General features: G+C 47.2%; 1 protein-coding gene across 3 annotated transcripts in view; it reads left to right on the top strand.

Moving 5' to 3' along the window:
- TDRD5 (tudor domain containing 5) overlaps positions 1–14,900 on the top strand; it is a 35,837-nt gene that overhangs the window by 8,503 nt on the left and 12,434 nt on the right. For all 3 annotated transcript variants that reach the window (XM_089780605.1, XM_075936845.2, XM_075936844.2), the window contains exons 6-12: positions 2,423–2,479; positions 2,597–2,750; positions 4,825–4,934; positions 6,348–6,568; positions 11,393–11,605; positions 12,611–12,677; positions 13,742–13,942. In XM_089780605.1, coding sequence (XP_089636731.1) covers positions 2,423–2,479; positions 2,597–2,750; positions 4,825–4,934; positions 6,348–6,568; positions 11,393–11,605; positions 12,611–12,677; positions 13,742–13,942 — 1,023 coding nt within the window. The remainder of the gene's footprint in view (positions 1–2,422; positions 2,480–2,596; positions 2,751–4,824; positions 4,935–6,347; positions 6,569–11,392; positions 11,606–12,610; positions 12,678–13,741; positions 13,943–14,900) is intronic.

Genomic DNA, 14,900 nt, shown 5'->3' with positions numbered 1-14,900 from the left:
CCGTGGGGAGGAATAAGCACTTAAATGCTACATGTCTAAAGCAGGAACACTCAGGACAAGTTATTTGGTGGTCTCCGAGTGCAGCCACCAACTTTTACTGGTGGCTATTCTCACACTTTCCCCTAAAACAATTAACTTTTGGAAGAATAAATACGCACATACACAAGTCCAAATCACCATCGTGTATTTATTGCTAAGTAATAAGTCTGCAGTGAAAAGTGATATTATTTGTATGTTCTTCTTTTCACAGCACACTTGCTCAACCCCAGCAATCCTGGGGACATATTGCCCACCCCTCTGCTGGGGTTGGCGGGGCCTGAAGCTGCCAGGCGGAAACCGGGGGTCCACATAGTGCAATCAGAGCTAGTGCCTGAAGCTGGTCAGAGCCTGTTGCCCTGTCACCTTAGGGATCAAGTCCAAAGCCTGATTTCCCCTTTTCCCCTCCCCCCCACTTTCCTGGGAAGGTAGAAAACTTGCTAGCTGCCAGTTTTCCCCAGCATTCTGCCCCGGTGTCTCTGGGTGGACCGAATCAAAGGCCCAGCCCCTGCTGGTGGTCCCAGAAACCAACTCTAAGGTGATGCATCCAGGAACACTAGGGAAGAGAAAGGGCGGCGATTCACCTCCCTCCCCATAACTGCCCAGGAGGCTGCTGCCACAAGAAAAGTCCCTAGTGACTGCATTTGAGAAGCACTGATGTAAAGCCCGATCCGCGAGGAACACCGTCACTGCTTCTCTGTACATGTAGTATTTACAGACAGGACTCTTCACCTGGTGCCCCTGTGTCCAGTGGCACACGGGGAATGACAATTAGAGGTGTGATTTTTATAATCTTCAGCAACACACTAATGAAATAGCTTAAAATTTTCTTTAAAACTAAGGTCCTGTAGACTTACACCATACATTCAGAAACCGATAGTATATACTTGGTGTTCACAAATGCCTGTTAAATGTCTTCATTACTGCTTGAATGGCTTGTTCACAGGCTCCATGTTCTGCTAATAGGTCTGGCAGCCTTTTTCCCTTTCAAGTTAACTAGATCCTCCCCGAAGGAAGCAGAGCCACAGAACAAGGACAGGATGAGGTGGGTGGGTGGACGTTAAGGCCCCTTGGTGCCCCAAAATTTCAGGTGTGCTACACAGCTGTGTGTTCTGCATATGAGTAAGGACAGCCCTGTTTACAGATAAATTAAGGAAGGTGATGTGGAGTCAGCTGACCCATTATCTGCTTTTCTTCTCACAAGATTGAAATATGTTTCCTTTGCCTTTGAAATCAGCTAGTCTGGAAAAAACCCAGCAGAGGTTACAGATTATCTATGAATACTGTGCAGAATCAGAACCTATGAAAGTTAATGGCCCCTACAGGTCGTTTAAATGTGTGTATTTGGGGGGAAGGGGTGTGAGATCACACAGGATAATCTACTTATCTCTTTTATTGCTTGTCACTAATAATTTTTCTTCACACTAGCTAAAGTTTCACAAAGTCCATGTGTCAAAGAGCTCACCATCTTATAAGTGTGGACTAGCATGTTGATGTATTTTAAGCAACCATACTGCAATGAAGTGGTTTACTGCTAATTGGGGGTTCTCAACTTAACTGCCTATGTCGGGGGTTCTGAAATGGATGACTTAAGTGGTGAATTGGTAGATGCAGGAGACATGATTACTTTGCCACTCCCAAACTGCCAAGTGGGAGAAGGGGAGGTCTTAAGATGGTGTCAATATGGGAAGGAAGGTAAGGATACAGAAAAGATCTTCACAAAAATTGGCCTAGATTATTTTGCTGGAAAATTTGACTTTTGATTGTAGCAGATATTCCATGATGTAGAATTTTCATAATCTTTGTATGCAGTGGAGATGTGTGGACTTGCTGATTGGGTCTGATGAACCTATGCAAGTACATTTCTGGACATTTTCATTTAAAATTCTCTTGTATCTGAGTCAGTCTCTTGGTACACTTTCTATATCTTCTAGCAGGGTTGCGGCCGCAGCTGAGACCAACAAGTCAAATGCAGAGATGCAGATCCTTTAAAAGGCTTTTTCATTTGCTCCTCATTCTTGTGTCACTGTGTGGGGCCATGAATTTCAAACATGCACATGCGATGTAGTCCTTACTTCCTCTTCCATTTATATGTAGCTTATGAAATTAAATTTATGCAAGTCTGAGTTTCTGGATGAATGCCAAAGCATTACTAATTTGGGGCAGCGGCAGGTCAAAGGTCCAACATGTCCAGCCCCAGGAGCTAGTAATAAAGAGTGTGTCATATCGAAAGCTGGTGGCTCTAGCTTTTTAGAGTATTTATTTTGTGTGCATAACATGCTGTTTAGCTGTCTGTGCTGCAGTGAAGCCTGTTCTTACTCCCTCTTTCACCTAAGGTCCAGGCACACAAATATCTGGTTATGATGCATCCTTTCCTATCATGTAGGTTGCAGCCCAGTATCCCGAGGGTTTGCTTGCTTCTAAGCTACCTGGTGAGTTTGAGGTAAGGTTTTTTTTACCTCTAGCAGGGCCTTGTCATTTTGGTTAAAGCTGAAATAGTGGTTGCAGTTTAAAATAAGGCAGTTGAATGTCTTGTAAAACTGCTCTTTTCCTGCAACAGGCACGCTTTAAAGAGAAGCTGTCCGTGAAGGAGCTGGGTTTCTTAAATGTGATGGAGTTTGTTGGGGCCCTTAATGACATTCTCCATGTTGAGTGCAAGGAAGGCGAACAGGACTGGCTGGTCTTTGATCTTGAATCAAAGTGCTTAGCAGATGGTAAGTGACGGCTTTGTGTGCCCATGTTTCACTGTAGGGCAGAAATGATCAAAATGCTGCCAGTGTGGCAGATGTTTCCCCTGAAGACCTACAACAGGGTCCATTACAATGGGATCTGTACAAGAAGCAGAGAGTCTACGTTCCATAGGACAGTTCAGGGCAGCTGCCCCAGGTCCTGTGCTTTGGGGGGCCCCGTGGTGGCTGTCTCAACCCTCCATTGGAGAGAGCACTCCCCCATATTAGCTAGGGATTACCTGGGTGTGGGAGCCAGAGCAATCTGTCGGCCTGCTTGGCTCCACCCCACTACCCATCTCCCAGCCCACTCTGCTGTGATTCTCTGTGGTGGCGGGAAGCAAAGTGCCCTGGCCCCAGACTGCTCCCCTGAGCTCTGCATTGTTCAGGGGAGCAGGCTGGGTACTCCACTTCACCACTGCAGTGGGAAGCAGGAGCGCAGCAGGTGGGGAGGGTGGCAGGGCAGAGTGGAGCAGGCTGCTGGGGGGGCCCTGACTTCCTGCTGCTGCCCCGCATCAGGCCCCCTGGTAATTCCCAAACTTGTGACAGGGAGGGCTTGGTGGGACAGGTGCAGGGCGTGGGCAGAGCAGGGACAGGCCTGAGGTGACGGGATGAAGCAGAAGTGGGAAGGGGACAGGGACCTATAGCAGGAGGTTTGCTCTGGGCCCTGCAACTGGGACATTGGGAGGGGGGGTTCCCTGGACCCTGGTCTCCCCCCCACTCCGAGACAGCCCTGCTCATCATGGAAGTTCACCTTGCCTAGTGTTCAGAGCACGATGCAGCATTACACACTGGCAGCTTGGCTCAGTTCTTAGCACGGGTGAGTGGATTTGTCAAGCCCGAGAAAATGTTACATTTGACTTTTACCTTCAAAGTTAAAAACCTATTGAATGAGTGTGTGTGTGGGGGGGGGGAGGGGACAGTGTTTCCTCTAATTTTTTTCTATCCATGGGTGGACTAAATTTTATTATGTACACCAAGGAATGTGCAGATGTGCACCACTAGTAGACACGTGCTGCCAGCTGTGGGCGCTCTGCTGATCAGTTGAGCAGTATTTAAATGTCTCTTGGGTGGCAGCCCAAAGCGCTCAGCTTACTGAGAACCCTGAAGGGGGAATTTCACATCTGTCTTGGAGTTACCATTTCAGGCTGCCAAGAAGACAGACTAGCTTAGATTCCTTGCCAAGGAGTATTTTGACAGTAAAGGCTAGCTCATTTGTCAGGGAAAGATTAGATTCTGCTGCACATATTGGAATCTGTGACCAATATCGCAGCGGTGGAAAACGTGTGGCGTGCCGCTGGCCCCACTCAGGAGAAGCGGCTTTGCTGTGAGCCGAGCTTTATACTGCAGAGCCTGCAGTGCATGTAACTGTTAAGAATTGTAGCAGTTACACAGTTACCTTTTTAAACTACTTTTTACATTGCTAATGCTGAGTAAAGGGTGTTGTACCTTTAAATTATGACATTAAATCATTTGCTTCTTCTCTTCTGTATGGAGAGAAGCTTGCTTTGTTGGCATCTTGCAGATTATATTTTAATGCCGATATTTTTGAAACCTTTTTATTGTGGGTTGAGGAGTATTGTGCATGTATTACTAGGCAAGGAATGAATTTATTAGTGATTCTGCCTTTATATCTTAATGCACATCCATTCTTTTTCTCCAGGCTTTCTGAGGCCCAAATGGATTTATTCTCCTTCCTCCTTAGGGTGCCATCTATGCTAAAGTCATTTATATCTACATATGTGACTTAGAATGCTACAGCTTATGCTGCTAAGCCACATTTTACAGCAGTGTGATGTCTACATTGGGCGTTTGTGCAGGTGTAATTATCTTATTCTGTAGTTATGCCAAGGAAACTTCTTTATTGGGTGAAGCTCTGCTCTATGTATGCACTAGAGTGAATGCAAAGGTAAATTTCCTGACTGTAGACTGACCCTTGAAAAGTAACAGCTCTGGCTTAAGACAAGTGAGGTTCGCCCTCTAACAGAGCACATTTGGTTCCATTAGATGAGCAAGCAAAGGGTGAAATCTGTCTGTTGGGTTCTTTTGACCTCTTCACTAGGTGCTGCTGAGCTCAAGGTTTCCACCTGGGATTTCCGTTCTGAGAACTCTGAGAGCTGGGACCTGAAAAAAAGCCGAGAGCTTAATGTGGTAAAAAAGATGCTGAAACCGGTGAGTGGCCTTCCGTAATATAATGGCCAAAGGGGGTTGCTTTTCCCGTTTGGAAGTTGTGGCTGGTGCTGGCTGATGGGAATTTAAAAATCCCTTCACAGTAGTGTACAGTACACAGATTCAGCCGTGCAGAGCCACTTGAGTTTTTCTGCATCCGGACTATCCAAAGCCATCTTTACTATGGACATTGTGGGTTCTCCATTACTCGACGCTATCACATTGAGACAGGATATTCTTCTAAAAGTTGTGCCATAACTCTGCATCAAGCCCATAGCTTCCTCTTGAGAACACTGAGTGAAGTTCTCCGCCATGTTATGCAGGAGGTCAGATTGGATTATCACAATGGTCCCTTCTGGCCTTAAGAGAACTAAACAGATTCATAAATACCTTACTCCCACAATGCAGTTTCCACCTGTCGTTGTTAATCAGGCAATCTTTTGAGCTCATCTGTCTGTATTGGTTCTGCATTGTCCACTAGGGATGTGAGGTAAAGTGCTTTTTTTTTTCTCCTTTGCCTCAGCCTTCCTAGTCCTGAAGTTATTTCTATGGTGCACACTCTTCTTGCTGGCACAAGAAGCAGTGTACATAGATGAAATCTGAATCACTGCAGAGTAGCAGAAAGCGCTGCCCCTAGGCCACTGCGTATACCCACATCAATAAATGAAGCCCAAAAAGATTTAGTTCACTTTTTTGGCCAAGTCCTCTCCTGAAAGGCACTGGTTTTCTCCCTTCTGGTGTTGCCTCTGAGTTTTCATGAACTCGATTTTTGAGTTGACTGGCTTATTTTCTAGGTTCCCAGCTTGGAGCTGTTCAGAGGTTCCTCTCTCAAATCTGGTGCGAGATAACAGTTTGTCTGTTCCCCATCTCCTCCCTTGTTGGGTTAGCACATCCCAGAGAATTTCGAGCATGTTCCTATTCTTAGGGAAACTCACCTGCTGACACATTACCTCCTCTGAGCCAGTCAGACCATGGCAAATATTCCAGTTAAACATTGGGTAAGTCAGGCACTGCTTTCCCTTCATTGTGGGGCTGAGCCTCCCCAACCACATCTGCCAGCCTTTGTTGCCTCGAGCTCTTCAGAGGCAAGCATTGGCCTAGGACTCGGGCAGTGCTTAATTTGTGCCAGGGCTGAGCTGTGATACCTCCAAGCTTTGCAGTTCATAGTTCTGGCACAGCTGGACTGGCCACATCAGCTATGAAAGTAAAATCACTGAGCGCTAATACCAGCCCTTCTTTTATTACAAATGAAGCACTAGACTTAGGGGTTTAGGTGGCACTAGACAGCTGTTCCATTAGGCATTGGGACAAGCCCCACCAGGTTTTTATCTCTGCTGGTGCTGTAGTTGCAGCATTGACCATCTAACCATTTATCTGAGCACCGTGTCCTTTTAGTCCTTTTCCTTGTCTCTGCAGCATTTGGATATGGAGGAGCTACAGCTCGCCCAGGAGATAGCAGAGCCAGAGATCCCCCCTGATGCTGTTCAGGACAGAAGACTTTACTGTCTCCCCACACTAGACAGCAGCATGCTGGTGGGTGTCTTTGTGGAGTACATCATCTCACCTAACCAGTTCTACATCCGGATATATAGCCGGGAGACATCTGAGATGCTGGAGGACATGATGATTGAGATGAGGTGAGAAAGCACAGCATTGCCTTCGTGCTGTGGCCTGCTCTGCAGATTCTCCCTGAGTGTGTGGTGCTGCAGAAAGGAGAGCACGCAGCTTGCTGTTGAGGCTGGTGTTGGCTTGGGTATTGCAGATGTGCATGCACTCTGCTCATTCAAGGATGCTTACTCATGCCTCCAATTGGCAAACAAGAACTATGCCGTTATTCCGAAATAACTATGCGAGCATCTACACAGCCATTCCCTTATTTCGAAAGAATTTCCAAATGCCGGGTGGCTTACTCCGAAATCTGTAAACCTCATCCTACGAGGGATAATGCCTCTTCCGAAATAGCTATTTCAAAATAAGGCATGTGTAGATTCACCACTACTGCTGTTTTGAAATAAAATGGCCCTGGTGAGGGGCTACGTTATTCCTCTAAATCGAGATAGCACGTCGACATTAGGGGAGCCTGCCTTGGACTCATTTTGAGGCTTCCCTGCAGTGTAGACAAGATATTTCAGAATAAGCTATTTCAGAATACCTATTCTGGAATAGCTTATTTTGAAATTAATGTGCTGTGTAGATGTAGCCTTACGGAACTATAAATCTCTTGTTTACAACTCCCCTGCCCATCAGGGTGTGGGGTCGCTATCCTTGTAGTCACTGGAAAGCAGAGAGTGTCTCCCAAACCCACAACACATTTCAATAACCAGATAGCAAAATCTCATCGCCTGTGTGATGCACATATTTTGACAGAACAGTATTTGCTGGAAGGTTACTGTATTTGCTGGAAGGTTAGTAAGTGCCTTAGGGTATGTCTACACTACAGCACTAATTCGAACTAACTAAATTCGAATTACTTAATTCGAACTAAGCTAATTCGAACTAGTGCATCTAGACCTAAAAACTAGTTCGAATTAGCGTTTTGCTAATTCGAACTAGCATGTCCACATTGAGTGGACCCTGAACCGAAGTTAAGGCTGGCCGGAAGCAGTGCCAGCAGGGCACCAGGTTAGGTCTTCGAGCGTGGAGCTGCTGTCTCAGGCTAGCAGAGGGCTGTGCTTAAAGGGACCCGACCCCCACCCCGGACAGACAGTTCTCAGGGTTCCCCGCTTGCTTGTCTACCTCGATGAGGGACAGCAAAGCAGTCCTGTCTTGGAGTGCCCACATTCGGCACATCACAGCGCTCGGTCATCAGCCCAGCTGCACTTGCCGCAGGCTGCCATCCGGGGGGGGGTGTCAATTGGGGGGCTGCAGGAGAGCTTCCACCCCGAGGAGCCCACAGAGCCACCCCAGTCCTCCCCATCGGGGGCTCGTACCCCATTCCTCCCTCATCTCCTTCCACTTACCCCTCCCTAGCCCCCCTTCCTGATGTACAAAATAAAGGACACGTGTGTTCAAAAATAGAAACTCTCTTTATTGAACAAAACTCGGGGAGACTGGGAAAAGGAGGTGGGAGAGGGGAAGAGAGAGGGTGGGAGAGGGGAGGGCAACTAAAATGATCAGGGGTTTGGAACAGGTCCCGTATGAAGAGAGGCTAAAGAGATTGGGACTTCTCAGCTTTGAAAAGAGGAGACAGAGGGGGGATATGATAGAGGTCTATAAAAGCATGAGTGGTGTGGAGAGGGTGCATAAATAAAAGTTCTTCATTAGTTCCCATAATAGAAGGACTAGAGGACACCAAATGAAATGAATGGGTAGCAGGCTTCAAACTAATAACAGAAAGTTCTTCTTCACAAAACAAATAGTCAACCTGTGGAACTCCTTGCTGCAGGAGGCTGTGAAGGCTAGAACTAGAACAGAGTTTAAAGAGAAGTTAGATAAATTCATGGAGGCTGGGTCCATGGAGTGGTATTAGCCAGGGGATAGAAATGGTGTCCCTGGCCTCTGTTTTGGAAGGCTGGAGATGGATGGCACGAGACAAATGGCTTAGTCATTGTCTTCGGTCCATCCCCTCCGGGGTAGCTGGTGTTGGCCGCTGTCGGCAGACAGGCTACTGGGCTAGATGGACCTTTGGTCTGACCCAGTACGGCCGTTCTAAGCTCAGGGCTCAGGGTCGGGGGTCTCAGTGGACCTCCTTGATTTTCATGCAAACCTGCTCCTGGGTGGCCAGGCTGGCAGCTCTCCTGCCCTAGACGGCCACTTTCCTGTGCCTAGTGCGGAGGTCGTAGATGAGGTCCACGATCTCCGCACTAGACCAGGTGGGCGCCCGCCTCTTGCGGCCCCGGGCAGGCTCCTGGGAGCCGCCAGCCTGGTCCCGGGAAGAGGCGGAGGGCTGGGTGGCAGCGGGTGGCTGGTTCGTGCCGTGCCAGGTGCAGGGTCTGCTGGCTGGGTACTGGCAGGCTTGCACCTGGCACGGGCACCGTAGCCAGATCATGCCCCTTTAAGGGCTCCGGGGCCGGGAGGGGGGCAGAAGAGTTTCCCTGGTGGTACCCAGAGTGGCCACCAGGGCAAGCTGAGGAGGGCTAGCCTCCCACTAGTTCGAATTAAGTGGTACACAGCCCTTAATTCGAACTAGTTAATTCCAACTAGGCGTTAGTCCTCGTACAATGAGGTTTACCTAGTTCGAATTAAGCACACCGCTAGTTAGAATTAAGTTCAAACTAGCGGTTTGCATGTGTAGCGCCTATCAAAGTTAATTCGAACTAATGGCTGTTAGTTCGAATTAACTTTGTAGTGTAGACATACCCTGAGGGTATGTCTACACTACAGCGCTAATTCGAACTAACTTAGTTCGAATTAGTTAATTCGAACTAAGCTAATTTGAACTAACGCGTCTAGAACTAAAAACTAGTTCGAATTAGCGTTTTGCTAATTCGAACTAGCATGTCCACATTAAGTGGACCCTGAACAGGGCTTAAGGATGGCCGGAAGCAGTGCCGGCAGGGCATCAGAGGAGGACTTAGAGCGTGGAGATGCTGTCTCAGGCTAGCCGAGGGCTGTGCTTAAAGGGTCCCGACCCCCACCCCGGACAGACCGTTCTCAGGGGTGCCCCGCTTGAAAACCAGTCCAGGCTTGGAGTGCCCGGAGTGCCCACACTGGGCACATCACACCACTCGGCCATCAGCCCTGCTGCACTTGCCGCAGGCTGCCATCTGGGGAGAGGGGGCAATTGGGGGGCTGCAGGAGACCTTCCACCCCCAGAAGCCCGCAGAGCCAGCCCAGTCCTCCCCATCGGGGGCTCGTGCCCCATTCCTCCCTCACCTCCTTCCACTTACCCTTCCCTAGCCCCTTTTCTTGATGTACAAAATAAAGGACAATTGTGTTCAGAAATGGAATCTGTCTTTATTGAACAAAACTGGGGGAGACTGGGAAAAGGAGGTGGGAGAGGGGAAGAGAGAGGCTGGGAGAGGGGAGGGCAACTAAAATGATCAGGGGTTGGGAACAGGTCCCATATGAAGAGAGGCTAAAGAGACTGGGACTTCTCAGCTTAGAAAAGAGGAGACGGAGGGGGGACAGGATAGACGTCTCTAAAAGCAGGCGTTTGGTGGGGAGGGTGCATACAGAAAAGTTCTTCATTAGTTCCCATAAAGAAGGACTAGAGGACACCAAAGGAAAGGAATGGGTAGCAGGCTTCAAACAAGTAACAGAAAGTTGTTCTTCACAAAGCAGAGTCAACCTGTGGAACTCCTTGCTGCAGGAGGCTGTGAAGGCTAGAACTAGAACAGAGTTTAAAGGGAAGTGAGATCAAGTCATGGAGGTTGGGTCCATGGAGTGGTATTAGCCAGGCGGTAGGAGTGGTGTCCCTGCCCAAAGTTTGTGGAAGGCTGGAGAGGGATGGCACGAGACAAATGGCTTGGTCACTGTCTCCGGTCCATCCCCTCCAGGGTCCCTAGGGTTGGCCGCTGTTGGCAGACAGGCTACTGGGCTAGATGGACCTTTGGTCTGACCCAGGACGGCCATTGTAAGCTCAGGGCTCAGGGTCGGGGGTCTCAGTGGACCACCTTGATTTTCATGCACTCCTGCTCCTGGGTGGCCAGGCTGGCAGCTCTCCTGCCCTAGCCGGCCACTTTCCTGTGCCTAGTGCGGAGATCGTGGACAAGGTCCACGATCTCCGCACTAGCCCAGGCGGGTGCCCGCCTCTTGCGGTCCCAGGCAAGCTCCCGGGAGCCGCCAGCCTGGTCCCGGGAAGAGGGGGAGAGCTGGGGGGCAATCGGGTGGGTGGCTCGATCCGTGCCAGATGCAGGGTCTGCTGGCTGAGTGCTGGCAGGCTTGCACCTGGCATGGGCACCGTAGCCAGCCCGTGCCCCTTTAAGGGGTCCGGGGCCGGGAGGGGGGCATAGCGTTTCCCTGGTGTTGGCCAGAGTGGCCACCAGGGAAACCTGGGAAGCCTTAGCCTCCCACTAGTTCGAATTAAGGGTCTACACAGCCCTTAATTCGAACTAGCTAGTTCGAACTAGGCTTAATCCTCGTGGAATGAGGTTTACCTAGTTCGAACTAAGCGCTCCGCTAGTTCGAATTAAGTTCGAACTAGCGGAGCGCTTGTGTAGCGCCTATCAAAATTATTCAAACTAACATCCGTTAGTTCGAATTAACTTTGTAATGTAGACATACCCTGAGTGATTTGGACTCCTTAGCTGTTTGTTTGTTATAAATGTTTAAAGTATATCTGCACGCTATCCATGTGGTATAAGAGTGTGATATGGAGAGGGTCACCTTCACTGTTGAGGAAGATGTTCCCCTGTGTTGCTTTTCTTCTAGCTCTGATGTTTTACTGTAAGGCCCCTTGAAAGGCCTTGTCAGAGAAAGGTTTAAAGGAAAACAAGGAAGCAACACTGTACTAAAGCACCGTGCAGTTCTCTGTCCTGCTTCCTGTTGGGCATTATTTTTTCCCCTCTGATGTCTTACAGACGATGCTATTCAAATAAAAATGTTTCTGACCGTTACATCATGCCGGAGGACTTGGTCCAGCCTGGCCGTCTTTGCTGTGTTAGGATTTCTGAGGACAAATGGTGGTATCGGGTCATCGTCCACCGGGTGCTCAGTCAACAGAAGGTGGAGGTGTTCTTCCCAGACTTTGGGAATATGAGGACAGTCCAGAAGTCTTGCCTGAGATTCCTCAAGTAAGTTTATGATGGTGTGCCTAAGTGCTGCCAAATCTTACCTTCTGTCCTGGTGCTCACCCCCCCTCCCCCTCCCTGAGGGGAATGAGAGATAAACATGGTCAATAGATTTCAGTGTTGTCTAGGCATGTTGTTTTGAGTTTATATCCCTACTTCACTCCAGAATAAATGAATCGTATAGTCGATTAACCGATAAGCAAAAGCTTATCGGTTAATTCTGTAGACTACATGCATTTCTCTCCTCCCCCTCCCCCGCCAATACATTTTTTAGCAGGCTGGCCAGCAGCCCGCTCAGGCCAGGTCCGGGACCAACCCCTGCTGTGGCTCTGCATTTAAAGCCCAGCTCATCTGGGTCTGGGAACTCAGACACCCCCTCCCCCCAAAGACAGGGGCTGCTGCCATCCCACACTGCTCCGGACCAGCTTCTGCCTGACACCCCACGCTGCTGCCTCTGATACAGTGGCTGCCGGCCATGCCCTTGGGGACTATAGAGTAGTCAGCTAACCGATAAGAATTCATGCGGTTACTTGACTGTTCAATTAACCAATATTTAACATCCCTAAAGTGAACATAAAACATCCGTTCTTGAGTTGTTGGGAGTGGAGGGAAGAGAGCTTTATTCATCTTCTTTCCCCTCCTCCACATTGTTTGTTCTGTTCTCCTGTCTCATCTGCCTCTGTACATAGGGCCTTTGGGACTGACTTGGCCAAGAGTCCTAACTCTTGGTCTTTGTGTAATGAGTTGCAGGGGTGAGATGCATTTGGCACAGGGCAGTTGTCTGTGCTGTACGTGTATGGTGGTGGTATTTTTGTTTGTTTGTTTGGATGCAGGATGTTGGTTGCCAGGACTGTTGATCTGGCATCTTTCACAAGCATGTAACAAGTTAAAAATACAGTTATGAGATGGCTGTTGGAGTTGAAAATCAAGAGGCTCACAGAAGCGTTTACCATCTGCATATCTAACTCTTGCTATACAATGAAATGATGGATTTGATTCCTGTTGCAGATGCTGCTATTCGAAACTTCCTGCCCAGGCTATCCCTTGTTCTTTGGCGTGGGTAAAGCCCATAAAGGTATATCCACATAGGTGGAAAAACTATGTATATATAAAAGGACTGCAGTAATCGTTGGCCTCTTGCCATTTCGAAATAAACCCAGTAATATTGATGCTGATAATCTCTTAAATTTTCGGCGTACAGCATCCATGGGAGTTTTGTGGCTGTCTGTCAACCTGTCATTCTTTCCTTTCTGAATATTCACCACATGCTTGTTTTCACTCAGTTTGCAAATGGACAGCTCCTGTAGAGGTATTCATTATGCCAGTGAATAAGCTTTTTCTTCTGCCCTGAATCCTCTGTCCCTTCTGGCGTCTCAGGAAATCCAGCCTAGTTTTCTCTGCTTTAAATATTCTCATTTTGTGAACAACCCACATAGTCAAAACTTCCTTCAAAAGGGGGAGGGGGGACTGGTCAGGACCCCCTTTATAATCAGCCCATCAATCCTTATAAGAAGATCCTTGTTTTCCTTTCCACTCTGATTAATTGAAAATAGATTAATGGATGTCATCACATTTTTTTCTCAGAACAAAAAGAACCTGTCTGGAATGAGACATATGTAAAAGAAATGTAAAGGGAAGGAAGGCTTTCTAACAGTGCTACATTTTGGGTTCTTTTTATTTCCTTCTGTTTCTAAGCCTTTAGATTCATGTTTTCAAGCTTTTCGTAAGAGCTAGAAGTGTTAGAAACTTCTTTTTATAAATGGCAGTAGAAATTAATCACATGAGACTTGAGCAAAGCACCATGTATTTGTAAACTCATGATAAAACTGCAGGATTTGGCCACATAGTTTCAGTCACTGAAAATAAGAGCTTCGAATGAAAGTGGCTCCCCAGTCATAATTTCAGCTCTGGCATCTTCTATGTTTTGAGTAGTTTAACTTGTCAGGTTCAGTTTGGTGCATTTTTACCTGACTGCCACACCCTTATTACGCTTCAGCTAAGCCTTGCCCAGTTATGCCATGAATGGAGCTTGCCTTTCTCCTTTGCAGCCACACCAAACTTTCTAGGAATGTAAATAAGAATAAGCATGGCTGCTGATGGGTTATTTTGTAGTAACCTGTTTATCCCTCTTTCTTCAAGGGGCATTGGACCACCAATGCCATTCTCCAATTCTGGAAACTGTGCAGCTTCAAGCCATTGGTGGGAGTGGTGGATGAATACGTGAATGGAGTTCTTCACCTCTTCCTGTGTGACACAACTTCTGATGAGGATATCTACATCCATCAGGTCTTGAGAACAGAGGGCCATGCCATCATTTGCAGAGAAAATAGTCCCTCCGAGGTGAAGACGGGCAGAGGTGGCAAGTTTGAGCAAAAAGGTTCAAGGAAGGGGTTGTAATATGGTGAAAATTTGGATTATGTGGAAAATTGACTGTTAAAGGAAATTCATCAGGAACTTCCTGTGCACCTTACTTTCCATACAGCTATTTCTACTCATCCCAAGGGGAAAGTCAATTGCTGCAGTGAATTAATGCAGTAGTTCTTTATCTCAAAACTTAAGTTCATGTTTATCTTAGGAAACAAGGTTTTTGCACCTGAGCCCAAGTAGACATTTAAACTTCATCTAACCACCGTTGTATAATGCTGCAAGATGAAAGCACTCATGAATCTCTGCTGTGCAGTTTTCAAAAAGCTGCCATGGCTCTGTCAATTGTTAGGATTATTTTGGTTATATTTGCTAACGTAGCTTTAGGAGATTCTTAACCTAGATATTTGCTTATAATTTATTCATCTTGTTTTAATAGAAACTTTTATATAAATATAACAAATTGAGAACTATAGACCTTTTCAACAGCAGCCCAGAACTGGGATACCAGTGGAGACAGGCAGAATTAAGGTACACTGATACAGCTGCCTATGATATATATACTTGCCTTTTCTATGTCTAGCTCTTGCCGGTTCTGTCAATCCATAGTTTAACAGCATAGGATTCATTCAGAAAATTAACTAACAGATAGTTCTACCTCTTTGATGAGGTTTTGTCTTGTTTTAAGTCTTCTTGGAAGTCGTCTACTTTATTTTTTTGTTATGAAAGAATTCAAACTATCATGCGCTTTTGGAGATTTCAAGAGTAAAAGTACCATCTCAGGTGATTGTGCTTCAAACAATCAGTTAAATACAGCTAACGCAATCCTAAATTACAAGAGGTAATTTTCCAATCTTGTCTGCATGGATCACTGAAATCCATTTACAGCAAACTGAGTTTATACACAGATCTAGATATGAAGATGCTAGTGTGA

The sequence above is a fragment of the Pelodiscus sinensis genome, chromosome 9, assembly GCF_052426305.1.
Source record: "Pelodiscus sinensis isolate ZL-2025 chromosome 9, ASM5242630v1, whole genome shotgun sequence".
Taxonomy (NCBI): domain Eukaryota; kingdom Metazoa; phylum Chordata; order Testudines; family Trionychidae; genus Pelodiscus; species Pelodiscus sinensis.
Note: the sequence above shows the minus strand (reverse complement) of the source record. Positions and strands in the feature narration are given on the sequence as shown.